This window comes from Podarcis gaigeae, assembly GCF_964106915.1.
Source record: "Podarcis gaigeae genome assembly, chromosome: 10".
NCBI classification, from domain to species: Eukaryota; Metazoa; Chordata; class Lepidosauria; order Squamata; family Lacertidae; genus Podarcis; species Podarcis gaigeae.
In genome coordinates this window covers 2254246-2281615 of record NC_139686.1, presented here as the reverse complement: position 1 = coordinate 2281615, position 27370 = coordinate 2254246, and the positions used below count along the sequence as shown (strand labels likewise).

Genomic DNA, 27370 nt, shown 5'->3' with positions numbered 1-27370 from the left:
CGTCCTAAGTTCACGTTGTTTGTTGGTGGGGAGGACGGCAGCGCAGCCCGTGGAATGAGTGTCCATGCATGAGGCCTCTGTAAAGTTTTCCCAGGGATTGTGAGGTCAGCTCCTTGAAGACCGGCCAGTGTGTCCGTGTGGATTTCTGGATGTAGCACTCTTGCTGAGCTCAGGGGCAACCCCTCCAGACACCGCTTCAGGTTCAAAGAACGACGAGGGCTTAGGGTGTTTTGTTTGCTTGCATGACTGTGGCTGCGTTGTGCAAAGATCTGTGTGCACACCCACATACGCACACAAAACGTATATCCAAACGACACCCCCCATGTATAGGCTTCCTCCATTCCAGCAGAAAATAAACAGCGATGGCAATTAGTTAAAAACAGTCATCAATGCAGCGCCTTCATTAGCATTGCAGAGGGGTGGACAAGATGACCCCTAGCGATCCCTTGAGATCTGCAATTCTATGGTAACTCAGGGCCATGGTGACCCCTCAGCAGCAGCCCTGGGCCTTTCAGGTCTTGCACGCTCTCCGAAAGCCAGCAAGATGAGAGGAACCACTAAACTAATTGGGGACACCGTTTCCTCAGCCTCCGAGCAATTGCCTCAAGGCTCCTGTTCCCCTTTCTTATAGCTTTTTAATGGCTGTTTCTATTGCCAGAGCTCCGTATCCACATGATAAAATGTAAAGTGCAATAAAAGAGTTACATAAATAGATCGGCGCGACCTTATCGTGGCCTAAAACCACACCACGAGGGAGTTCTTGGGTTTGCTCCTTTCCAGGTTCCCAAACATAGATGGCTAGAAGTTGCTGATAGCCAAATGCAAATTCCACAGGCATTAAAATTATCAAGAATGTGTGAAACAGCAGCTCCTTCAGCCACGCCAATTGCGAGCTTCAGGCTGGAGTCCTCAGGCATTCAGAAACTGGGTGGTTTCGCACACTTAATCCTCCTTGAGGATTTCCCATAATGAGCATCTGGTCGCTTCCTGTGAGTACAGGTTGCTGGACTAGCTGGGCCACTGGCCTCATCCAGTAGAATCAAAGAATCACAGAACTGTAGCATTGGAAGGGAATCCAGTGGTCATCTAATCCAACCCTCTGCAATGCAGGAATCACATCTAAAACATCCATGGACACCTGGCCAGCCAAGCTCCAATGATGGAGAGTCCACCACCTTCCGAGGGAGACCATGGCAGTAAAAACATCTCTTGCCCTCAGGAAGATCTTCCAGATGTTGAGTCAGAATCTCTTTTCTTGTAACTTGAACCCATCACTTCAGGTCCTGGAGGATCACAAAACAAGCTTGCTCCATCTTCCATGTGAGAGCCCTTCAGAAGGGCTCACATCACCTCTCGGTCTCCTCTTTTCCAGGCTCAACATCCCCAGCTCCCTCAACTGCTTCTCATAAGGCTCAGCTTCCAGACTCTTCATCATATTGGTCCCCATGACCCCGGGTTCAGATATCACACTAAGGGCTTCTCCAGACTTAGCTTTTGTCCTGTTCTTCCCAGGCAGAGGTCCACAATTTATTAAGGCTCTGTGTCCGAATGGTCTTTGCCCCAAGCTTTCTCCACAAAAACCCATTCTTTAAAGCTGAATCGGGGCAAACATCCATTTGGGTTTTCTGCGGATTGACATTTGCTCCAGCTGAGCTTTAAAGAGCAGGTTTTCACCAGGGAACGCTCCGGAGAAATTAAAAGGGCACTCAAGCATGGAGCTTTAAAGAGCAGAAATCCAAGCCAGAGCTCAGGTGCGCATCGGCCATAAGCCGTGTTTTGGCATGGCGTTATGCGCAAACATGTCCGCTGGTGTGCTGAGAGATGTCCACCTTTATCCTGCCATCACACGCTGGTCTGGGCAGAGCATAGCAGGGGTTGCTCCCAAGGAAAGTGCATACCCTATGCAAAGCATTGAAAATCAACTCCAATTCCACTTGCAATTAACGGCACAACAACAGAGGATTTTAAACGCCATAAGGCAACAGTCTAGAACCACCCAGAGACAAGCAAGGCCGGCTAATGTGCGACATAGGAGATTTTTCTCATGTGCCCTTGTATTTACGGGACCACCTCTCCTGGTATGCCCTGCAGAGGACCTTGAGGTCCATGAATAACCATAGTTTAAAGGTCCCGGGCCCTAAGGAAGTCAGACTATCCTCCACCAGGGCCAGGGCCTTCTCAGTGATGGCTCTGACCTGGTGGAATGCTCTGTCCCAGGAGACCAGGGCCCTGCAGGATTTAACTTCCTTCTGCAGGGCCTGTAAGACAGAGCTATTCCACCTGGCTTTCAACTTTAGCCTGATCTTTTATTCCCCTTCCTTTCCTCCCTCTCCCCTTCTTATGAAGATCACCCGCTCTGGGATCCCACAGCTAATTCTCCCCTGGTCTCCTCGCTGGCCCAAGTAGGACTAATTTAGCCAGCTAACCCTGGTGATCATCTAATGTTTATTGGATGGATTTCCCCCCAAATTGATTTTTGAGTTCTGAATTGTTATTCACGTTTTATACTGTATTTTATGCTGTTTTTTGTTGCATCAGTTAAGTGTTTTTAATTTGTTGTTAGCCGCCCTGAGCCTGGTTTTCTGAACCGGGAAGGGCGAGGTATAAATATATTATTATTATTATTATTATTATTATTATTATTATTATTATTATTATTAAAACAAGCTTTTAAAGGATTGTCCTGGGTGCTTGCTTTCATCAGTAGTCCTCAAGCAATGAAGCAACGGGCTGTTTCTTTCTTTACGACTGCCGTGGTTCTAATGGTGAAAGCAACTCCCTGATCGCATAAGTGAGGTGGCTGGCAGGTGTGTTGCCATCTTCCTTGGGGGCAGAGGCGCCTCTTAGATTCAGAGCCTGGGCATGAAAGTGAGCCCATCAGACCGGGCAGCAGTGAGACTCGAAGGGGGAAGGGGCTTCAGGCAGAGAAAGGATGCCCAAATCAGGGCCAGCAGACGAATGTGCCCAAACAAGCAGCAGCGAGATGTTTGCTGGCAGCTCCTGGCAGGAAGTGGTGGGTGTAACATACGGTCTCATCCAGAGGGATGAAGGGGTCTGAGAGGAGGAGAGAGGAGGAGGGGAGGCCGAGATGAGAAATCATGGGGAAACCAGCCTTTTGCACTGGCCCAACCACTGGCTCAAGGACGCAGGTGGCACTGTGGGTTAAACCATAGAGCCTAGGACTTGCCAATCAGAAGGTCGGTGGTTCGAATCCCTGTGACGGGGTGAGCTCCCGTTGCTCGGTCCCTGCTCCTGCCAACCTAGCAGTTCAAAAGCATGTCAAAGTGCAAGTAGATAAATAGGTACCACTCCGGCGAGAAGGTAAACGGCGTTTCCGTGCGCTGCTCTGGTTTGCCAGAAGCGTCTTAGTCCTGCTGGCCACATGACCTGGAAACTGTACGCCAGCTCCCTCGGCCAGTAAAGCGAGATGAGCGCCGCAACCCCAGAGTCGTCCGTGACTGGACCTAATGGTCAGGGGTCCCTTTACCTTTTTAAGGTAGTCTTTCTATGGGAGTAAAGGTAAAAGGACCCCTAGTGTCACATTTGTATAACACACTTAAAACATCCTTAAAATGTTATATTTGCAGCTGTATAGCTGAGCCCAAAGTAGCATGTCCAGGTGTTGTTGAGCACTTTTTTTGAAACAAAAGGATTGGAAAGGGTGAAACGGAGACACATGTGTATGTGACCTGAAAGAACAAAGGTGGGGAGGGGCCCATTTTTCATTTATTTATTTATTTCATAATTCTTGTACGCCACTTGGTGTTTTTTAATGGGAGGAGGAATCTTCAAAGTGGTTTATGGAAAAAGATACAACAATTACATTGACACCAAGAACAAGCATTTTTACTTTACATTTTTACTATTTACTTCTGAAAAATTAAAATAACAGTAGGCAGAGGTCAGGATTAGAACTCGCATCAACTTCCTATGCTTCTGAGTAGGCTTGTTGTTGTTGGGCACTGAAAAAAGCACGGTGAAGGCACCCACCTGACATCAAGAGGCAGGGAGTTCCAAAGTACAGATGCCACCATACTAAGGGATCTGAGTCCTTACAAATGTGGAGTTGGTATTAAGTTGCACCTGTAATAGTGCCAAATCAAAGTGGCTGAACAGGTGCATTGTTTAGTTGTGTCCGCCTCTTCATGACCCCATGGACCAGAGCACGCCAGGCACTCCTGTCTTCCACTGCCTCCCTCATCCTGGTAGCTTCGAGAACACTGTCCCACCATCTCGTCCTCTGTCGTCCCCTTCTCCTTGTGCCCTCCATCTTCCCCAACACCAGGGTCTTTTCCAGGGAGTCTTCTCTTCTCATGTGGTGGCCAAAGTCTTGGAGCCTCAGCTTCACGGTCTGTCCTTCCAGTGAGCACTCAGGGCTGATTTCCTTCAGAATGGATCGGTTTGATCTTCTTGCAGTCCATGGGACTCTCAAGAGTCTCCTCCAGCACCAGAATTCAAAAGCATCAATTCTCTGGCGATCAGCCTTCTTTATGGTCCAGCTCTCACTTCCATGGAACAGGTGCATAGGCGATCTCATGGACCCAATTGTGGCCCTTTGGGTGCTGATCCTTTCAAGGTGCTGTGGGGTTCCTGTGGTGGTGGGGGGCTCTTTTCTCCTACAAGGCGAAGGGAGCGATGCCTCGCCAGCCACCCAGAAGGCCGCAGGGCTCCCTTGCTGGCATGCAAGCGCACCCTCCCCCTGGCAGCACACCCAGCCCTTCTCTGTGTCCAGTTCCTGCTTTCAGAGGCCAAGCCTGGCTCACGGGGATGCTGTGTCTTGACTTTGCAGAGAAGCTGGACGAGATCTTGGCAGCCGCCGAGCCCTCGCTGAGAGCGGACATCGTGGAGGCAGATTCCAGGGCAGCCACTGTGAAGCAGAGACCCACCAGCAGAAGGATCACCCCTGCGGAGATCAGTGTGAGAGATATGGGAGCACAGCAGGCAGGGGGGCAGGGGTGGGGCAAGGAAAGCCACAAACTGGGAAGGATTCCAGGGGTTGGAAGGGAGCAGCCTTTCGGGACAGAGAGAGCTAAAGACACGGCCCATCTCACTGGAATGCTTTGCCCTGGTTGAAAAGGAAGGAAGGGGGGGGATGTCTATTTATTTCATGAAATTTATACACCAAACACCCACCCCTCAAAGAGGTTTACAAAAAGATAAGGCAAGAAAATCAAGGTGGGAAATTGCAACATACTGAAAATTAAAATACAATGGTACCTCTGGTTGCGAACAGGATGCGTTCCGGAGGCCCATTTGCAACATGAAAGGAACGCAATCTGCAGCAGCGCGTCTGCACACGCGCTGGTTGCAATTCGCCACTTCTGCGCATGTGCGTGATGTCACTCTGTGCGTCTGCGCATGCGCGAGTGGCGAAACCCGGAAGTAACCCTTTCTGGTACTTCCAGGTCACCGTGGGGCGTATCCTGAAAGAACGTAACATGAAGCAAACGTAACATGAGATATGACTGTACTAAAACAAGTTAGAATTTACATCGATTTCCTAAACTTCTGGGCTGTCTAAACAAGTATGTTGGGGGTTTTTTTAGCAGGAACCAAAAAGAGCACAGTGAAGGCTCCTGTTTGATATTAATAGGCAGGGAGTTCCAAAGGTGGTGCCACACTAAACTATAAAGTGCTTAGAAACATGGAATGGGTGTTATGGGGTACCTGCAGTACAGTGGTACCTTGGTTCTCAAACTTAATCCATTCTAGAAGTCAGTTACAAAACCAAAGCGTTACAAAACCAAAGCGTGCTTTCCCATAGAAAGTAATGTAAAATGGATTAATCCATTCCAGACTTTTAAAAACAACCCCTGAATCAGCAATTTAACATGAATTTTACTATCTAACAAGACCATGGATCCATAAAATGAAAGCAATAAAAAATGTACTGCAGTCACACAGACTGTAACAATCAAAATGGAGGTGTGGCACTCACTATTTTTACTAAATAGTAAAAGCACTTGTCGAGGTGGAGAGCAGCCTCCCTTCAAAGCCTTGCTGTTCTTTCTCCAGAGCTGGCGGAAACCAAAGTCCCAGGGATTGTGGAATTGTAGGATTGGGAAGGAGCCAGACGAGGCATCTAGCCCAGCCGCCGGCAGTGCCAGGATCCCAGCTCACGAATGCCCGAGCATAGCTGTCAACTTTCAGATTTGAAAATAAGGGATCAGCAGCCTCACCTGTCCCAGGGACAGTCTACGGGATATCTAACAATCCGGGATAGCAGTGGGAAACGGCGCTGGAATAGGGAGATTTCCTGCAAAAAAAAGGGAAGGTTGACAGCTATGTGCCTGAGACCTGGCCCTCAAACTGCCAGGCATTCTTGAGCTGGGATTCCTGCATCTCATGGGGGGCGATGACCTCTTAGGGTTCCTTCCACCTCCACAAAACTATGATGCAGGGCTATCCCTTTTTACGGCCAGGCAGAAGAGTGACCCTTGTCCCTCTCTCTTTTTTTCCAGTCTCTGTTTGAGCGGCAGGGGATGGCGGCCCACACTGGTCCAGAGAAACCCCACATTTCCCTGCGCAAAGGAATTCCGCGGACAAAATCCGTAGGTAGGTGTGATGCTTCTACCTGACCCCAGACCACGACCCCCAGGCTTCTCCCTTGTGTGCCAGACCGTTGCGCCACAACTTCCAGGGGCGCAGAGACTCCTCTCTGGCATTCACAAAACAAATGAAATACCCTGAAAATCCCTGAAACGAGAAGTAACCGACTAGAAATATTATCTTATAGAATTAAACTAAATAACAAAAATCCAAAAGTTTAAGGGGAAAAAATTGGAAAAACCTAGAATTGAGCAAAGCCTTAATGGGACGCTGGCTACAAACCTTGTTTCACTGAACTATTCAGTTTCCTCAGAAGGAAATAGAGAAATCCTAAGCCTTAAATGACCAAATTCAAAGAAAGGGGGTAAAACTCTCAAAAATTCTGAAGTGTTATAATCCTAGGTGAAGCAAAGCGCAGTAATAAAGGATTGAGGACTCAAAAGTACAGTTTCTAAAACTGAGTTTACAAAAAAGATTTGGAAACCTAAATGGCAAGTTTTAGACGCAGCCCAACTTGAAGAAAGCCAAGCAGTAGTAATAAGGAGTTGAGGACTCGGCTGTGAAAACTCTAGTATTGCCTTTACAAAAAGGTTTTAAAAACCTAAATAGCACAAATTCAAAGAAAGGAATGCCAGATAAGCTGTTTTAGATTTTAAACAAACTCAAGAACAGGGCTGAAACGCTCCATGGTGTAGATGTTACTGCTGATGTTAAAGATTACTAGTCGATTACTTCTCATTTCAGGGATTTTCACGGTATTTCATTTGTTTTGTGTAATTTCTTGGTTCTGTGACTGTCTTTTTTCTACTGACTCCTCTCTGGCATTCAGCTGCCCTGTCTCTCAGCTTCTCTTTTAAAAACCAGCATCTCTTTTCCCCCTGGTTCTGAGGAAAAATAGGAATATCAGCTATTAGTGAGGCCTTCTGTATCTCCCCTGCTTTGCCTTCTTGTCATTAAAGAACCGCTGGCCCTTTTAAAATGCCAGAAAAGAAACAGTGGTTCATGCACCTGCCATAGCGCTGCCTCTGCGCACTCTTATCTCAGAGAAGGAGCTGCCCTTTGGAATGTGTATCTCATGTTTGTCATCTGTGTTCCCCGAACGCCCAACCCTCGGATTCTAGCAAGAGCAGCGTAGACAGACAAATACTTTGGCATCTTGGTGGTTTTTTAACTGAGTTGTCCACTGAAAAATCTGCAGGGGCAGAAGGGCTGTGTGGCTCAGTGGTGGAGTGCATGGTTTGTATGCAAAATGCCACAGGTTTGATCCTCGGCAGGTGAGGCAGGGACAGGCCCCTTTCTAAAACCCCAGAGAGCTGCTGCCAACCCGTGCGGACAGAGCTGGGCTAGATGGGCCAATGGGTTGACTCGGTACAGGGCAGCTTCTCTAGGGTGCTTTTGTGTTTGGGTCCCAGAGGGCAGCTTGCAGCCCTTTTGTTCCCCTCGAGTCTTTTGGGCTCAGCGCAGTGCAGTCAACGTCTGTGGTTCTACTATTTGCTATTGCAATGGTTCTACATTTCGCCGTCATCAAAAATGTCTCCCTTGCCGTTGCTGTGCGTTAGACCTGTGGGGCCACAATACGATAAGGGGGAGAGAGCGGCTGTCAGTCAAGGTAGACATAGCTGCTCCTGATGACCAAAGACCTGACCTGGTCTGAGGCAGCTTGTGTCCCATCGTCTCCCGTTGTCGCTGCCTCCACACTCATCTGTCCATGTGGGAATTTGGCTCTGCGCCTGTCCACCCTCCCTGCCTCGTGGACATACAATGAAACTGATTGTTGGGGGATTCAAGACAGGCAAAAGAAAGTCCCTTTTCTTCATTTTTTAAAAGTGCTTTTTATTGGTTTTTCCTTTAATTCAGACAAACAAAATGCAGTGAAATTTAATAGTCATTTTTCCACATTCTTCCCCCACACTCTGCCCAACGTTGACTTCCTTCCCTCCCTTCAACAGGTTTTCTTACTTCAGTTACTTTTCCACAGTTCCTTATTGTATCCAATCCTCTCTACGTCGTAAGATTTATTTCATTCCTGCCAGAGTCTTCAAATTTCTACAGTTATTACTTATATATCCTATAAATTTACTCCAGTCTCTTTGGAATTTTGTTTCCTCCTGATTTCAGATCCTACAGGTCAGTTCCGCGTAGTCAAAAAAAAAAGTCCTTCTTAAGGCAGCGCAGAGTGAAATTGTGGCAGGAGGCAGTGATGGCTCCCAACTTGGATTGGACATGGACACATCCATGGCTCCTAGATGTGAGGGCTCAGCTCTTCCTCCACCGCTGGAGGGAACAATGCACCTGAATACCCATGGCTGGAAACCACAGGAGGGGAGAGGGCTCTTGAGCTGCTCAGCCTCTGTGAGAGCAGGATATTGGCGTGGATGCGCCATTGGCCTGACACATCAAGCTCTTCCTGTGATCTTATGCCGCCTTCTCCTCCGCCCAGTAAGCAGCTGTGACTCATCGACAGGGACGTCTGATGGGGCACCTCTGCCCTCCCATGCCATCCACTGCTGACCAGAACCACTACAAGCAGCCCATAGTTGTGGCAGATGGTGCCCTGTGGGGTTAGGATGCAGGGAGAGCTCAAGGGACAATCTGGCCCATCTATGATGTGGCTGAGATGTTTGTATCTTGGAGACTATAGGGATGCAGGTGGCGCTGTGGTCTAAACCACAGAGCCTAGGACTTGCCGATTGGAAGGTTGGCAGTTCGAATCCCCGCAACGGGGTGAGCTCCCGTTGATCTGTCCCTGCTCCTGCCAACCTAGCAGTTCGAAAGCACACCAGTGCAAGTAGATAAATAGGTACTGCTGCAGTGGGAAGGTAAATGGCATTTCCGTGCGCTCTGGTTTCCATCACAGTGTCCCGTTGCTCCAGAAGCAGTTTAGTCCTGCTGGCCACATGACCAAGCTGTCTGTGGACAAACACCGGCTCCTTCGGCCTGAAAGCGAGATGAGCACCGCAACCCCATAGTCACCTTTGACTGGACTTAACCGTCCAGGGGTCCTTTACCTTTACCTTCTTCTTTTTTTTACCTTTGAGACCTCAGCAGGTGGAAGAACCTTTTGAGGAAGGTTCATCCTCCTGACAAGGAGCCAGCTGGGAGCCAAGCCACTTGCCATCCTTCTGGTGTAATAAGAGACTTGGCATGTGGCAGTGTGACTGTCTGTGTGACTGTCGAGGCAAATCTTTTCCTGGCTTTTGTAGCGGAGAGCTCCATGCTTTGGTCTGTGGCCTGATGGAGCATATGCGCGGCAAGGGTGTCCCTGCCCGGTCAGTCCTTTGGAAGCCAGGTTTGATTCGCAGACCACAAAACCAGCCCTGCTCACTCACACGGCTCAGAAGCCTTTGTCTTAGCAGAAATGAAATGGTCTCTTCGGAATGCCTTGGGCAGGAGGGAAACAGTGGCAGCTTAAAGGACCTCTGGCCTTATAACCAGGGCTCAAATGGGTGTGCAATTGGAGTGCAATTATAAGAACAAAGGGAGAGTCTTGCTAGATCCAAGTTGGTGGCCTCCTGTGGGAGGGAGTTCCACAGTTTAACTAAGTGCTGCATGGAAAAAAAAATCTGTTCTGAATCTTCCTACAATCCGTTTCAAAATATATAGAAGAAGCTGGGTTTGCCCTGAGTTCATTGTGCTGCAGAATTGAAGCTATCGCTCATTCAAACAGCAAACATTGCAGAGGAAGAGTATAAGCAGCCCTGCCTGCAGCTGGCAGGAGAAGAGAACAAACAGATGACTTCCAGATGGATGTGAAATATTTCAAGAGGCTGGAGGAATGCTGGGGTGCTCTCTTTCCACAGCCCCAAATAACTCAGTGTCCTGTAAAGAGAAGCAATCTGTGTAGCCCTGCCAAATCAATTCAGTGACCTGCTGGATCAACTTTCACCAACCCTCCAGATGTTTCAGGCTCCAGATGTCCCATCAGCTCGCACAGCAAGCCTGAGATTTATAACACGGCTGCACTTGTATGCCACAGCTGAGAGTCCCTAGGGCCAGGGTGTCTGGCAGCGGCTGATGGGAGCTGTGTCCAGCAACATCTGGATGGGACCAGGTTAATCATGGACTCACTGTAGAGTTGGGATGCAGGAATATCAGCTAAGGCATCCATGACAGTCCAACCTCTGCTTAAAAACCTCCAAAGAAGGAGAGTCCACAACCTCCCGAACAGCTTGTCCTTTCAGAAAGTTATTGTTGTTTAGTTGTCATTTGGATCCATTGGTTTGGGTCCTCCCCTCTGGAGCAGCAGAAAACAAGCTTGCTCCATCTTCCATGGAAGAGCCCTTGAGATATTTGAAGATGGCTGTCCTATCTCCTCTCAGTCTCCTCTTTTCCAGGCTGACCATATCCAGCTGCTTCAACCATTCAGGCTTAGTTTCCAGACCCTTGATCATTTTGGTTGCCCTCCTCTGCACACCTTCTAGCTTGTCAACATCCTTCCCAAATTGTGTTGTCCAGAACTGGACACAGTATTCCAGGCATGCTCTGATCAAGGCAGAATAAAGTGGTACTGTTACTTCCCTTGATCTGGACACTAGACTTCTCTTGATGCAGCCTAGAATAGCATCCAGCTTTTTCTACTGCTGGTTGCCTCTCCCTGGTCTGGAGCATTCTTGAAGTTGAGGACCTTGAGAAGCAAATGCCCATCAGATAGATGGAGAACCCCAAATGGTATTTGGTGGCATTCAGGAGACCCGAGGAATTCTCTGCTCTCTCCCCATCACGCCAAAGCTGTGGCCACAGCACTGCTCCCATTGAGAAAGCGAGGAAGGGCGACCTCATGATGCGAGACATTTCTGGGCGCCTGGAAATGTCCTGGAGGCGCTGATGAATAAATGGCTGTGAGTCACAGCCCAGCATCTCCCGAACTGTTCCTCCTCGGCGTGACGCTGAGGCACACGAATGGGGAAGCAGAGATCCAAGATTGGCTTTCCATAGTGGAAGCCTTCCAGGTAGACACAGAATTAGAATTTTAAAAGGCAATGATTGGCATTATTTTTTTTAAAGGAAGTGGATTCAGAGCAGGCTGCAGCAGGATCTGAGGAGGAGGGCAAAGGAAGAGGGCAGTCATCAGGCTCTGATATTTTTATTCCAGGCTGATGAGCCAAAAGCAAATTACCTGCATTTGAAGAAGGGAGCAGTTGCCACAATATACCTTGACCTCTGTGGGGCCTGAAGGGGCTCTTTTGCGTTGGCTGTTGCAGACTGTTGTAGCTGCTCTTTTAGAATTAAGTCCTATTTCATATCCTAGAATTGTAGAGTTGGAGGGACCCCGAGGGTCATCTAGTCCAACCCCCTGCAATAAAGGGATTCTAGCTAAAGCTTCCATGACAGACGTCCATTCAGCGTCTGCTAAAAAACCTCCAAGGAAGGACTATTCTTTTATCTGCCCTCAATCTTCCAACCTTCAGCTTGGTTCATTTGATGCTCATGACTTCTAGAGTTAGGAGAGATGGAGAAAAACTCTTCTGTATCCTCTTTCTCCATGCCATGCATGATTTCAGAAACTTCTATCATGTCACTTCTTACTTACTTGGGATTAGGACATTGGCAGTTTTCTTGTCACTTCCTCGTATTCTTTTTGTTCTCTTCCTTTGGGCAAGTCTTCTGTGCTTTTTTTGAAGGAAGCCTCATGGCCTCTAACAGCATCTTTGACTAAACTCATCAACCACTCCGATGTCCCCCTAGCCCTCACAGTACCTGATCTACACTCCAATTGAGTCAAACCTCGGTTTCCGAACGCCTCCGTTATCTTACGTTTCGGCTCCCGAAGGCCGGAAACCCAGAATTTGAATGTTTCAGAAGTCAAATGGTCTTCCGGAATGGATTACATTCGACAACCGAGGTTTGACTGTATTGTGTTTTTGTAAAGAACACCCAAGCTTTTGGGAGTGACTTAAAGCTCTTGACTTTGCCTTTCAACTTCCCTTTTTACCAACCTCCTCATTTTGGGGACATTTCCTCTTTTGGAACTGTTGAGAAGTTGTGCTAGATGGACCACTGGCCTCATCCAGCAACCCTCCTGCCTCTTTTTGAGTTAGTTACCCAAGCGCTGTCCCTGGAAAAGAAACTTGTGAAGGTGTATAAAAGCGTAGGTCACGGGCTCTTTCTGCCAGTGATTCGTACCACAGGGCAAGAGAGTAGAACACATGGCCTCTTCCTCTCTGGCTCTGTGATTTCATGAGACCCCTGCGCATCCTCTGACCCACTTTGACTCAGCTCTGCTGGTATTAAAAAGGACTAATTGCCTCCGATTAGCACCCTGCTAGTCACTGGCGCGCTTTTAATGATATGTTGGACAACACAGAGAACAGCCCCGTCGCCAGGCATTGTGAGCCACCACGGCTTCCCTCCAGGGATTCCCAAAGAGTTAATTACGGACAATGGCAACAATCCGCCAGTGATTCACTTCGGAGCCGAGGGCTGGTATTCCGAGATACTCCTGGAATCCAGTTCGACAGAGTCGCAAAACACTCGGGGGAAGAGGCACGATGGCAAGATTTGTGGAGCAGCAGAATCATAGAACTGTAGAGGGTAACCCAGGGCGAATCTAGTCCAGCCCCTTGCTTGCAAACCTCCAAGGAAGGTTTCTAAGGGAGTCCGTTCCACAGTTGAAGAGCTCTCACAGCTAGAAGGTTCTTCCTGTTTAGGGTTGCCATGTGACCTTTTTTTCCAGGACGCGTCCTCGTTTTCATGGGAATGTGAAATGAGAGTCATCATAGCAACAGATACCATATTTTTCATTCTATAAGACACACTTTTCCCCTCCTAAAAAGTAAGGGGAAATGTGTGTGTGTGTCTTATGGAGCGAATGCAGGCTGCGCGGTTATCCCGGGCTATTGTTCTGCCCGGACACTGAGGTCCAGCGCCGAGGGCCTTCTGGTGGTTCCCTCACTGCAAGAAGTGAGGTTACAGGGATCCAGGCAGAGTGCCTTCTCGGTGGTGGCGCCTGCCCTGTGGAACACCCTCCCACCAGATGTTAAAGAGAACAACAACTACCAGACTTTTAGAAGACATCTGAAGGCAGCCCTGTTTAGGGAAGCTTTTAATGTTTGATAGGTTATTGTATTTTAGTGTTTTGTTGGAAGCCTCCCAGAGTGTCTGGGGGGTCCCAGCCAGATGGGCAGGATATAAATAAATTATTATTATTATTATTATTATTATTATTATTATTATTATTATTATTATTATTATCCCAGAAGCCAGAACAGCGAGAGGGTGCGCAGCGCTCCCTCTTGCTGTTCTAGCTTCTGGCTTAGCTGCGCAGCGATTCCGCTTGCAGTCCTGGCTTCTCGCTTAGCCTCTTCCGGGCAGGGGGAGCCTTCATCCTGCTGCCCTGAAAAGGCTTCGCACGGCTATCCCAGAAGCCAGAACAGCAAAAGGCTATCCTAGAAGCCAGATCCCTCTTGCTGTTCTGGCTTCTGAGATTCAGAATATTTTTTTTCTTGTTTTCCTCCTCCAAAAACTAGGTGCGTCTTATAGAGCGAAAAATACGGTAGTTAAAAGTAGAAGTCGGAAAATGTGTCCTCTTTTTTTGCTGTTCAAAATATGGCAACGCTAGTTGGAATCCCATTTCTTGTAACTTGAATCCATTGGGTTGAGCCCTCCCTTCCAGAGCAGGAGAAAACAAGGTTGCTCCGTTTTCCGTGGGACAGCCCTTGAGATATTGGAAGATGGGTATCCTATCTCCTCTCAGTCTCCCCTTTTCCGGGCTAAACATCCCCAACTCCCTCAACCGTTCCTCATCAGGCTTGATTTCCAGACCGTTGATCATCCTGGTCCCCCTCCTCTGCACAGCCTCTCAATATGGCTGCGCATGTTACTGCTCATGGATGTATCTCACTTGGTTAAGAGGCCATTTTTGACAATAGTAAAAGAGAAGCAGGAGAGTCTTAAGTCAAGTGTGCCATCTTGTCTTTGTCATACACTGTGTTAAAACTCAGGTATGCATATGTGCATCGTGTGGGGGGTTGGACTAGATGACCCTTAGTGGTCCATTTCAACTCGATGATCGCCAAACCTGTGCAGACAGTTAATGCAAGTTTAGTAGAGGGATCGCTCAATTAAGTTTCATGGTGAGAAAAAAGGACCATACAGCAAGGACCATTTCCCAGTCTGGTCTTTGCCCCTTCTGCAACATGGAAATGTCTCAAAATAAGATTAATAATTATCTTCTGTTGGTATAAGTCCATCGCTCAGCCCGGACATTGGGGTCCAGCTCCGAGGGGCTTCTGGTGGTTCCCTCCCTGTGAGAAGTGAAGCTACAGGGAACCAGGCACAGGGCCTTCTCAGTGGTGGTGCCTGCCCTGTGAAATGCCCTCCCTTCAGATGTCAAGGAGATAAAGAACTATATGACATCCGAAGGCAGCCCTATTTGGAGAAGTTTTTAATGTTTGATGTTTTATTGTGTTTTTAGTGTTCTGTTGGGAGCCGCCCAGAGTGGCTGGGGAAACCCAGCTAGATGGGTGGGGTATAAATTCTTATTCTTATTCTTATCCAGTGGGGTTGGTCTGTCTTGATCCCACAGAGCAAGCAAGTCAGGGTTTCCAAAGTTGCACAGAACTCACTCCCCTTCAGCATGCAGCCAAAAATTATGCTGTTTCTTTTTTCAAAGGGAATGGAAGATTCTGGTTGAATCTAGACCTAAGTTTTTAATGTTTTGTTATGCTTTTATATTTGTTGGAAACAGCCCAGTGAGGCTGCAGCAACCCAGTGAGGAGATGGGTATTATTATTATTATTATTATTATTATTATTATTTTCAATAAGAGATTTCCAAATACTGCAGCCATTTTTTCCCCTCTTACTATTTATGCAAATCTGCACATACCACTATGTCATAAGCAACATCAAAGTGGTTTACAATAATACCTATATATAATGAAAACACATAAAAATTTAAATTCAGAGGCCCATCAACGAGCTATTGTGGAAAGCCTGATGGAATGAAAAAGTTTTCGGCAGATGTGTCAATATTGAGGCAGATGTTGCCTTCTCGGTTTCCCTTGGCAAAGCTCCCCGAAGACTGCGCCAATGACACTGAAGGCTCTATTTCATGTTTCTGTCAATGAACCTCGCCAACTCAGGGGTCAACCAAGGACAGTCGTTGCCCTGGCAATCCAGCCTCTCTCTCCACCCCGTTCAAGTTAATGGCGGAATTGCTTTCTCAATTAATTTGCATGAGGAGAAAGAATAGAGTGCACCCCTCCCCATAAGAGACAGGTGAGGGTGGAAGCCCACCTGCCCTGCTAAGGAGCCTTGGTGTGAAACAAAGTTCATGCTGAGGGGCTAAGATTCCTTTTCTGGGGATTCAAACTCTTTATTCTCTCACCCCATGTAGGTCAGTGGAGAGATTTTCTCCACTGAATTGCATGGCAAGCGGGGCAGAGAAGAGTCTGCATACATACCCCAAAAACAGCTGCCAAGAAGGATATGCCCAGTTCTGCTCTCTTTTTCTTCTTTGGCAATCCCTCGGAGCCGAGTAAGATTGTCTTCCATAAACACGGTTTTAACAGTGAGTCCGCAAGTGGCTGTGGAAGCCAATTCTGGATCCACACCTCCTTCCACAGTGGGGACATAGGTTTCCGGACGGGAGTTGATCATGGTGAGGGTTTGCCAAGCGTGCCTTCCTCTTAGCATGTTTCTCCCTTGTGTCCTGAGTTCGAGTGTCTTCAAAGCCCATGACACCTTTGGTCAAGGCTGTTCTCCAACTGGAGCGCTCGCAGGACAGTGTTTCCCAATCGTTGGTGTTTGTACTACATTTTTAAAGATTTGCCTTGAGAGAGTCTTTAAACCGCTTTTGTTGACCACCAGCATGACACTTTCCATTTTTAAGTTCGGAATAGAGTAGTTGCTTTGGAAGACGATCATCAGGCATCCACACAACATGTCCAACAAAGTTGATGTTGAAGAATCATTGCTTCAACACTGGTGATCTTTGCGCCTTCCACTACACTGGTATTAGTTTGCCTGTCTTCCCAAGTGATGTGTAAAAATTTTCGGAGACACTGTTGATGAAATCTTTCAAGGAGTTGGAGATGGCGTTTATAAGTGGTCCATGTTTCACAAGCATACCCATCTAGGCTGATAGCCATCACTGCCTCTTGTGGGAGGGAGTTCCGTAGTTTAACGCTGAGCTGCATGAATGAGAATTGATCTGTCCCGAATCTTCCAACATTCCGCTTCCTTGGGTGTCCACGAGTTCTACCACTAGGAGAGAGGGAGACAAGTTTTCCTCCATCTGCTTTTGCCATGCCAGGCATTGTTTTATAAACTCCTATGGTGTTGCCATTCCTCTAAACGAAAAGATCCCAAGAGTCACAGCCTCTCTGCAGAAAACAGCAGGGAGGGAGGGAGCGCTTTGAAATGGAAAACTACCATGTGGGGCTGGTCAGGGCATCTGGTGAAGGAATGGGAACTGGGCACCGGGCAGGGCAAAGCTTTTTTTATTTAAAAAATATATATTTGTTTTTTCAAATTACAATTTAACAGAGATATACCAAACATAAATCATAAAAACAAGATTCAAAGGAATCTCCTGGACTTTCATCCTCCCCTTTGTGGGTCCTACTGTTAATCATTTCCTCCTGCATTTTTTATGATCATCCAAACCCTTTACCTTTCCCATTGTGCCCAAAATTCTCCCTTAAACTACAAGTGATATTCCAATCCTACTAACGATTTTAACTGTTTACAGTGGTCTTTAAGATAAGTTATCAATGCCCCCCCCCCATTCTTTATTAAAATTTTGGTCTTCCTGATTTCTGGTTCCCCATGTCATTTTAGCCATTTCGGCATAGTCCGTCAGCTTCATCTGCCGTTCTTCTCTGGTAGGGACTTTGTCTTCTTCCCATCTCTGGGCGTGAGGGCAATCTGGCTGCCACATCTGTCACCCCATTGATCACCAGGGTTGATTCAGCTGATCTGGCTGGCTAGGCAGGTATCCCCTCCCTCCCTCCCGAAGCTGCACGCTCTATGTAAGAGGACAACTATTCCACATAGAAGGAGTGCACCGTTCTTCAATCAAGAGTATACAATAATTGTGCTCCCCTGCTAGAACCTCCAAACCAGCTCAAGGGGACAGAGCTTCAGGGACTATGCAACCTTCAAACTCTCCCCCCCCCCATCTCCTCCTGTGGCTCTGCCAGTGGGTTCCTTGGGCAATGGATCCCCCCCTTTTCTTTTTTTGATAACATTTTTTTAATTTTCCAAAAAAACCAAACAACAACAACAAAGAGCAAAACAAAAACAATACAAATTTAAAGCAAAACAAATCAAATATACAAATTCAAATCCTAAATCTTAACTTCCCTCCACTCCACTTCTTGGTTCCATTATATGAGCTCATTCATGCATGTCCATAAAGCCTTATATTCTTAACCATCCAATTCTAAAACCTGATTCATCTTCATACAAGTGATTTTTGAAAGTTCTACTAATGTAAAAATCTATACACAACCCTTAAAAAAAGTATGCATTAAACATTTCCCTTTTTAACAACAGCAACAACAACGAAAACCCAATGTCCTCTTTCTTTCTTTGGTTTCAAATTAACTAATATGTCCTGCATAGTTCATTAATTTTTTTTTTCATATCTTCTTTGACAGTGGCTTCTACCTTCTATAGGGATGGGCTGATCTTGGCCTGGCATCGACACTCAGATGCCAGGACAAAGCCTTTCGCTCTATAAGTCCATCAAGTCCTATACAACAATCATTTCCCACATTTTCCCCAAATCTTGTCTTTTCCTTGGGCAGTGGATCCTGAGTGTCCGGACTGGTAGGCTGGACTGAGGAGTGGTGTCTTTGAAGGCTGTTTCCAGTCTTGTCTGATTTTTCCAAAGCCACATAAACAATGGGATGAATGACTGCCTCATTGTGGCACAGAATCTGGCCTTGGGAGTCCTCTATGCCTCAGGTTATGGCTCTGTAGCAGAGTGCCAGAATTTCACATGCAGAAGCTCCCAATCCCCAATGACAACATCCCGAAATCCCGGCAGGCCATTGCTGCCAGTGGGTGATGCCAAGCCAGGCGGGCCAGCGGTGTAGCTTCCTAAGAAAAATGGCAGCAAGTGTTTTGCAAAGAGGAGGCTTGTGGAGGAAAGTGACCTGGTCATCTGCTGTGCAAAGCAGGCAGGATGCCAGGGGTAAATGGGTCACTGCACCCAAGGGTCAAATTGCCTCCCCTCTCCAGTCCCTTGCAGAAGGTTGGGGTGGCTGGGCTGCGGCTCTGTGCCCCAAATGAGCTGCGTGAAACTCGGCAGTTCGCTTTGGGCTTACAGGTTTATTTGCGGAGTAGACCCCACCTTCTGGTGGTGCAGAAATGCCACCGGCCTGTCCAGAAAGAGGAGCACGATAGACAGTATAATGGAGGGGAGTTTGCAGGAAAAGAGGGGGTTTGTAACTGCTGTCTTGTGAGCCTCGCTTTGAGGGCTTTGGGGCCTGAATTAGTAAATACACCTCCTGCTGGTGGCTCTCAGGACAGTTCCACTTGTAGGGGGGCTTCCAACGCCAACGGTTTTATAGGGGATTTTGAGGTGCTTCGATTTCACTTGTAGAGGCTCCGGCATGTGTTGAAATGCAATCGCAGCAAGGGGTGTGCAAATTGGCCAGTTTACAGTTTCTCGTTTTGCCAATCTGAAATCCAGTTCTCCACATTTCCACATCAGCTAGCCGTTTTATATATTCTTTAAAAACATCCTCATGAAAATTCATCAGCCTTTTAGTGGGAGTTTTTGCTAATATGCACGTTTTTGCAAAGCGGTTCCCCATAATATATTTGTATGTTCTCTTCACCAAGATCATCTTCTTCTTCTTCTTCTTCTTCTTCTTCTTCTTCTTCTTCTTCTTCTTCTTCTTCTTCTTCTTCTTCTTCTTCTCCTTCCTCTTCCTCTTCCTCTTCCTCTTCTTCCTCTTCCTGCACACTTTATCCTGGGTGTTTACGTAGGTGGAAAACTACACTGCAAAGTTCAGAGCAGTGCGAACTCTGAAGGGCAGTGGCCTGAATTTCGTGTGCTGTTTTGGGGAGGGCTAAGTAGTTAAGTTCTAAGTACCGTATGTTCTGGCGTACAAGACGACTTTTTATCCCTGGAAAATCACCCCAAAAGTTGGGGGTCGTCTTATATGCCGGGTATACGTGTTGGGAAGGAGAGGGAGACAGGGAGCAGACGTCGCTTCTCCTCCCTCCCCACAGAAGGGGACACGGAAAGTCTTTCCGAGCATGGCGCTTACCCGCCTAACGCCTCACCTTGGGCTGCTGCTGCGATGGCAGAGGCAGCAGAGGGGTGTGTGCTCTGCCCCTGGCGGTGCTCAAACTCTATAACTCTAAAACTCTAAAATTGAACAGCAAAAGTTGGGGGTCATCTTATATGCCCAGTCACCTAATACGCCTGAATCTACAATAGCAACTTCTCATTAACAAGGCCAGCTGGAGTTGAAGAACAGGACGACCACATGGACGAGCGAGTGGCGGAAAGAGACTGTCTCTTCTTGGCCTTTTCTTTGGGGAACCTGCTCCCTGGTGGCCCCTCTCTGGGGCTCCTCCTGCTGCACCTTGTCTGTTGAGGTTGTCAGTCCTGAATGTGCCGTGTTCCTTGGCTCTATGCTCTCGCTTTTGTGTGCATGGCCAGAGTCCTACAGGACTGGGACACTGACGGCATTTATTTCAAAGTCTTTATTGAAGTAAATCAAAAAAAGGATACAATAAAAATAATAGAATGCCAAAAAAGAAAGCAGCACATTATATCCAGAAGAGACTTAATATTAGGTTGGCAGGGTACTTAAGACGATTAGGAAAGCCAAATTTCACATTGTACTGTAGAGATGGAGTCCTGGGGCTGTGTTTGTTTTATAGAAGATAAACCCCCATCAAGCAGCATAAGATTTTTCAAGGTTCTCCAAGCCATTGGCAACACATAATTTGTGACTTGTTTTCCCCGCCTAGCTAATGCTAAGCTCCGTGTATTTTTATACTGAAGCAAAAGCTGGGGCAACTGAGGATCTGGGCAGCTGCCAGCATCCATGTCGAGAACTCCAGGGAGCTGAAACTTTTCAATGGATCGTCCCACAGATTTAGCAAACAAAGCCGCAGTAAACTTGCAATGGGATGTTTGAGCATTTTAGACGGGTAGCACGTCCTTGCCTTAGGTGGATGGGACAGGGGACTGCAGTACTATCGCATAGTTTGGCAAACAGCCTTACTGGAAAAGCTATCGCACAAATTAAAAGCATCAAGGGGACAAGAGAAACATGACAACATGACAATTTGCATGATGTCTGGCATGGTTTTATTGCATATACAAATAGTGGAGCACATGCCTGGAAAGTATCCCCATGTAATGGGATGGTTTGGCTTACAGAAACAAGAGGATTTCTTCCTTTTTTGGTTTTTTAAAAATATCATCATCATTCTATCCCACCATCTGCATCCTGTAGCAGCAAAGAAGTCTATGCAATAAGTGAAACGTTGCAAAGTTAATGGTAAAGTTTAGTATAATTTGTCTTGGCATTACAGTGGTACCTTGGTTTACGAACTTAATCCGTTCCAGAAGTCCGTTCTTAAACTAAAACTGTTCTTAAACCGAGGTGCGCTTTCCCTAATGAGGCCTCCCGCCGCCATTGCCCTTCCACCGTTCGGATTCTGTTCTTAGACCGAGGTAAAGTTTGCAAACTGGGACACTACTTCTGGTTTTGCAGCATTTGTAAACCAAATCGTTCTTAAACCGGACTGTTCTTAAACCAAGGTGCCACTGTTTTGGAGGGTTCTTCTCAACATGAGCAGAACGCAACCCACATCTAGACATTTGCGCGTGCGTGGGTGGCGGTTTGCCGCTTCTGCGCATGCCCATGATGTCGTTCTGAGCATCTGTGCATGCACGTTCTGTTATTTCCGGGTCGCCGCAGGACGCAAACTGAAAAGACGTAACCTGAACCGAACGTAACAAGAAGTATGACTGTACAATGTTAGTTCCTAAAATCGCCCTCTTCCAAGGACCCCCTCATCAATTGGATATGCTCAAAATGGTCGTTGCCTGTATGTCTGAGAAACTCATTTGTTAATATTTTGAAGTTCCATAAAACCCTTTGGGAAAAAAACTAAAGAGGCAGCCAGGCCAGTCCAAATCCCACTGGGGCTTCTCTAAAAGAGGCACTAGGAGAGGTGTTGCCTAGAAAAGTGCTCTAGAACAACCCCCCCCCAAAAGGGGGCTCATCATCCAGGACCAGTGTGGCTAGCTAAATGCCTGAATGGAAGCCCACAAGTGGGGGGTTGCATGAAGGCACAAGCCCAACCACACCTGGGCTCCCTTTTGCCTACTGGCAGCCAGTATCCACCGCTGAACACAGATAATAATAATAGCAATAATAATTTTATTATTTATACCCCGCCCATCTGGCTGGGTTTCCCCAGCCACTCTGGGCGACTTCTAACAGAACGCTAAAAACAGAATAAAACTTCAAACATTAAAAAGAAACTCCCCTAAACAGGGCTGCCTTCAGAGGTCTTCTAAAAGTCAGGTAGTTGTTTATTTCCTTGACAGCTGATGGGAGGGCGTTCCACAGGGTGGGCGCCACCACCAAGAAGGCCCTCTGCCTGGTTCCCTGTAACTTGGCTTCTCGCAGGGAGGGAACTACTTGAAGGCCCTCGGTGCTGGACCTCAGTGTCTGGGCTGAATGATGGGGGTGGAGATGCTCCTTCAGGTCTACTGGGCCTTTGAAGCCGTTTAGGGCTTTCAGGGTCAGCACCAACCCTTTGAATTGTGCTCGGAAGTGTACTGGGAGCCCATGTAGGTCTTTAAGGACCGGTGTAATATGGTCTCAGTGGCAACTCGGATGCCCTACACAGCCATTGGGTGGAGTCCAACAGCATCTGGGGGTCACCATAAGCTGCCCATCCCTGGTTCAACCTGAGCCCTAGGAGGGGGAGTGGCCAGCAGGCCCAGGGGCAGCCTATGAGGGGGTCTGTGACTCACTTCCTGCCTTGCCAACCCGTTGTTTCCTCTCCCGCTGAGCAATCCTTGACGTTTCCTGTTGTGCTGGTTTGCAGGTGAAGATGAGAAATTTGCCGCTTCCCTATTGGACGGGAAGTTCCCCCGGAGCACCTCCATGCAAGACACGGTCCGGGAAGGGCACGGCATCCCGCCCCCGCCCCAGACGGCCCCTCCCCCTCCGCCGTCCCCCTATTACTTTGACACGGGCCCTCCCCCGTCCTTCTCCCCCCCTCCGCCCCCGGGAAGGGTCTACGACACGATCCGCTCCAGCTTCAAGCCGGGCTTGGAGGCCAAGCTCCACGGGCTGCCGCAGGTGATCAGCGCGGCCGAGATGTACGACCAGGCGAGGACGCCCCTCCCTTACCCCGAGCGGCAGAAGCGGGCACGCTCCATGATCATCCTGCAGGACTCCTCGCACGTCCCCGTGGAGCCCACCGACATCCCCCGCCCCGCCCCCTCGGCCACCCCGCCTGAGAAGCTGAAGCGGAAGGGGCGCGCCGTGGACAACCCCTACGCCAACATGGGCCAGTTCAACGTCAGCCTCTTCACCCCCGCCAAGCCCCAGAGGAAGAAGAGCCCGCTGGTGAAGCAGCTGCAGGTGGAGGACGCTCAGGAGCGGGCGGCCCTCTCCATCATGGGGGGCTTCACGCGGGAGCCGTCCCCCACCCGGCGCAGCCACCGCCTGGGCATGGAGTACCAGCCGCAGCAGGTGGACACCTCCAGCCTCCCCTTCGCCACTGCCATCGCCAGCGTCATGAAGGACAGAGATCGGCGCCTCGACGAAAAGCGGAAATCCACTGTCTTCCTCTCGGTCGGGGCAATTGAAGGCAGCCCCCCCACCATCGAGATGCCATCGCTTCAGCAGTCGAGGTCGATCGACGAGCGGCTCCTGGGCAGCCGGGACGTCCTTCTGCCTTCCCCCGTCTCAGCTTTAAAGCCATTGATCAGCAGCTCCTCGTCGACGTTCATCCACCCTCTCACGGGGAAGCCCCTGGATCCCAACTCGCCTCTGGCGCTTGCGCTGGCCGCAAGGGAGCGGGCGCTGTCCACCCAGGTCCCCTCCAGGGCGCCCACCCCCATCCACAGCCCGGACGCGGACCGCGCGGCGCCCCTGTTTGTGGACATCCAAACCAAAGAGCATGAGAGGGGGGAGCTGGAGGGAGGGGCCCTCGCCTCGCCCGCCTACTCGCCCGGGGTCAAGGCACCCACACCGGGAGTCTTGTCCCCGGCGCAAAGCCACTGGGGGATGCCAGCTGCGGCGAGGAAAGAGGGCGAGGCACGGGCCGAGACCCCTGCCAAGGAGGAGAGGAAAGCGGAGGACCGGAAGTCAATGATCATCAGCATCGTGGACACGTCGCAGCAGAAGACGGCCGGCCTCATCATGGTCCACGCCACGAGCAATGGTCAGGACCTCGGTCTCGAGGCGAAAGAGGAGAAACCGCCCATTCCCGAGGGGGGCCTGGAGCCCACGGAGGCATCCCTGGCTGAGGCACAGCCCAGCCCCGTGGCTGGGGTGGCACCCGTTAGCCCAGTCTCTGACAAGACCCTGGGTCAAGGGAGCTCAGAGGAGGAGGTGGAGCCCTACACGGTCACCCTGCCACCCGCCCAGCTGTCTTCAAGCGACGAGGAGACGCGAGAGGAGCTGGCCAAGATCGGTCTGGTTCCTCCGCCGGACGAGTTTGCGAACGGGGTCCTGGTCACCACCCCCGGCACCCCCATCAGCCAGCTGGCCTCTCCCGTCATCGCCACGCCATCCATGCCAGCGGCCGCTGTAGCACCTTCTACCACTGGTGGAACACCCTCAGGGAAGCCCTCTGATGCCCCCACGGCCCCGGAGTCCGCGGCGGACTCTGGAGTGGAAGAGGTGGACACCAGGAGCTCGAGCGATCACCACCTGGAGACCACAAGCACCATCTCCACCGTCTCCAGCATGTCCACGCTGTCCTCCGAGAGCGGGGAGCCCACCGACACCTACACTTCCTTTGCGGACGGACAAACTTTTATACTCGAGAAGCCACCAGTGCCTCCAAAGCCAAAACTCAAGTCCCAGCTCAGCAAGGGGCCGGTTACTTTCAGGGACCCTCTCTTGAAGCAGTCTTCGGACAGCGAGCTCATCTCCCAGCAACACGCGGCCATGCTGGCTTCCGCCAGTATCGGCCGGCCACGCTACCTCTTTCAGCGAAGGTCCAAGCTGTGGGGGGACCCCCTGGACAGCAGGCCGACGCATGGGGCTGAGGATGACAAACCAACTGTGATCAGCGAGCTCAGCTCCCGGCTCCAGCAGCTGAACAAGGACACGCGCTCCCTGGGGGAGGAGCCTGCTGGGAGCGTGTTGGATCCTGGGAAGAAGTCCCCCGTGGTCGCAGCACGGTAAGCCAGAGGGGTGGCCGGGAAAGGAGGCGGGAGAAGGGGGTGGGAGAGCAGGCAGAAGGAAATCCCAGATTCGATTCACCAGTGGCATAACCTCCAGGCAGAGCTGGGAATACCTGCTTCCTGAAGCTCTGGAGAGTCACGGCTGCTGGCCGGTGTAGAAAATGCAGTACGATCGCATCTCACGCGTGTTTTACCCGTGACATTTCAGCCATACGCGGCTGGAGGCTGGATGGTTGGAATTGTGCGGGTTACAAGTCAGGAGAGCTGGACAGCACTTGTGGTTCCGGGAAATGCCACATCTTTAAAACTCTCTGATATGCTTGCAGGGCGGGCAGAGGCAAGGCCCTCTTGGCGCACTGCTTATGGGATGCTCTCACGAGGCCATCTGAATTCCCATAAGGTTTTGTGCTAGGTTTGTCCGGTGCAAAAAGAACTTTTAAGCTCTCTGCCTCACTTGGCGGGCAGGGTCTTCCCAGCACGCCAGCTCTAGGGAACTTGGGTGGGATTGCCATACGTCCTCTTTTTCCAGGACACATTCTCTTTTTCATGGGTAGAGCCATCATAGCAATCCATAGCTATAAGGAGAAGTCGGAAAATGTGTTGTCTTTTTTCAAAATATGGCAACCCTAAACCAGGGGTGCTCGCACGGGGAGGTGGGTCCAAGTGCGCAGTATACGTGTTTATGCGCATATGCAGAACACTTGGAACCGAACCCCCGTGTGAGATGCGATCGTACCATACTCAGCTAGATGCGCCAAGAGGCATTGGTGCCAGTATAAGGCAGAAGCTCTCCACGGCTCCAGCCAGCATGGTAGGGCTGGGGGACAGCAGACAGAACCCCTGGGAGTTGTTTTCGAAGATGGTGGGGGCAGAGGCAGGGGGAGATGAGGGAAAGGCTGATCCCCTCCCCCAGTCGGGCATTCCCTCCCTCCTTCCCCTGCCCTTGGAGTGTGTCCAGACCAGCCTTCTCCTCCCATGCTCCCATCCCCTGTTTCCCCACTGTCCCAAAATGATGAGCCTGGGTGCATTCCTAGCACTTGGGTGTGTCTGTTCTCACCTTAAAAAAAACCAAAACCCGTATTTGTTTGTTTGTTACATTGGTTAGTTGATTTATCTTGCCCAAGGCAATCTAAAGCAACTTACACATTTGCTCAACTGCACCCATGTGCTGCCCAGGGGAAAAGTGGGGAGTCAAACCAGTTTCACAGGTCGCATTAGGTTTGGCCCAGGCTGAGGAGACCTCGGCTCACCAAATGAGGCTGGGCTCAAAGCCCTGGAAGCCAGTGCGGCCAGGGGGCAGGGCTCCTCGCCCCTCCTCCTGCCTGCCAGAGTCGCCTTGCCGGCTCCTGCAGCAGAGATTCCTTTTTGCTTAAGGTAAATGGCCTCAAGGCCATTTACGAGAAGAAAATGTCACAACAATGCTTTAAAGCATGCAAACGGTTAAGCTACTGAAACAGGAAAAGATTCGCACCAACTTTCTACGCCTCTAAGTAGGCTTGCCCAAACAATAATGTTCTCAGCAGGCGCTGAAAAGAATGCAGTGAAGGCGCCTGCTTGAGATCAGTAGGCAGGGAGTTCCATAGTTTAGGTCAGGCATAGGCAAACTCGGCCTTCCAGATGTTTTGGGACTACAACTCCCATCATCCCTGACCACTGGTCCTGTTACCTAGGGATGATGGGAGTTGTAGTCCCAAAACATCTGGAGGGCCAAGGTTGCCTATGCCTGGTTTAGGTGTTGCCACTCTAATCGATCGAATGCTTGCAAAGGCAGAATGGGTATTATGTCACAACTGCAATAGTACAAATTCCTCCAATGGAAGCAGTCAGATGGGATTATATGGAGCAAAGCAATCTCTCAGGTATACTGGTCCCAAGTTGTTAAGTGCTTTATATAGTAGCAGTAGCACCTTGAACCTGGCCTGCTAGCAAATTGGCAGGCCAGTGCAGGTCTCTTGAGCACAAGTGCTGTTTGCTAACAACTTCATGCTGCAGCATCTTGCCCCAACTGTAGCCTCTGGATCATGTGCAAGGGAAGCCCCACAGATTGCACATGGCCTGTCTGTCAACCCCTGCACACATGCATTGTGGGCCCTCCGGCTGCTTTAAGGATGGACTAGATGTGGAGCTGCTCTCCAAGAGAAAGTCTGAGTGCAGTGCGTAAAAGTTTGGGCAGGGAAGGAGGAAATGCGAGACAGCAGCTAGAAAAAGGGCCATGTGCCACACACTGGAGGCAGTGGGATTATGGGATGCAGCTAGGACAGTGCCTCCGAGGAGCAGATTACACAGAAGTTGCTTGTCTGGACAGACTCTCCCCTCCTACAAATGACCCTCTCCTTTGCCATTTCCCATCAAACTTCAGACCTTCCCGTGGGTTGTTTTTAATTGAAATCGACCCCCTTTGCTGATAAGGCTCTTCAGCACACTCCATGCTGCTGCGTGGTTCATTTCATATCCATTTATAAGCTTC

The 27370-nt window shown here is 49.4% G+C and overlaps 1 protein-coding gene across 9 annotated transcripts in view; it reads left to right on the top strand.

Moving 5' to 3' along the window:
• SHANK3 (SH3 and multiple ankyrin repeat domains 3) overlaps positions 1-27370 on the top strand; it is a 410336-nt gene that overhangs the window by 356017 nt on the left and 26949 nt on the right. For all 9 annotated transcript variants that reach the window (XR_014555552.1, XR_014555553.1, XM_083699824.1 and 6 more), the window contains 3 exons: positions 4790-4917; positions 6462-6555; positions 22587-24900. Coding sequence is in view for 7 of the 9 variants with exons in the window: in XM_083699824.1 (XP_083555950.1) it covers positions 4790-4917; positions 6462-6555; positions 22587-24900 (2536 nt within the window). In the remaining 2 variants the exon portion in view is untranslated. The remainder of the gene's footprint in view (positions 1-4789; positions 4918-6461; positions 6556-22586; positions 24901-27370) is intronic.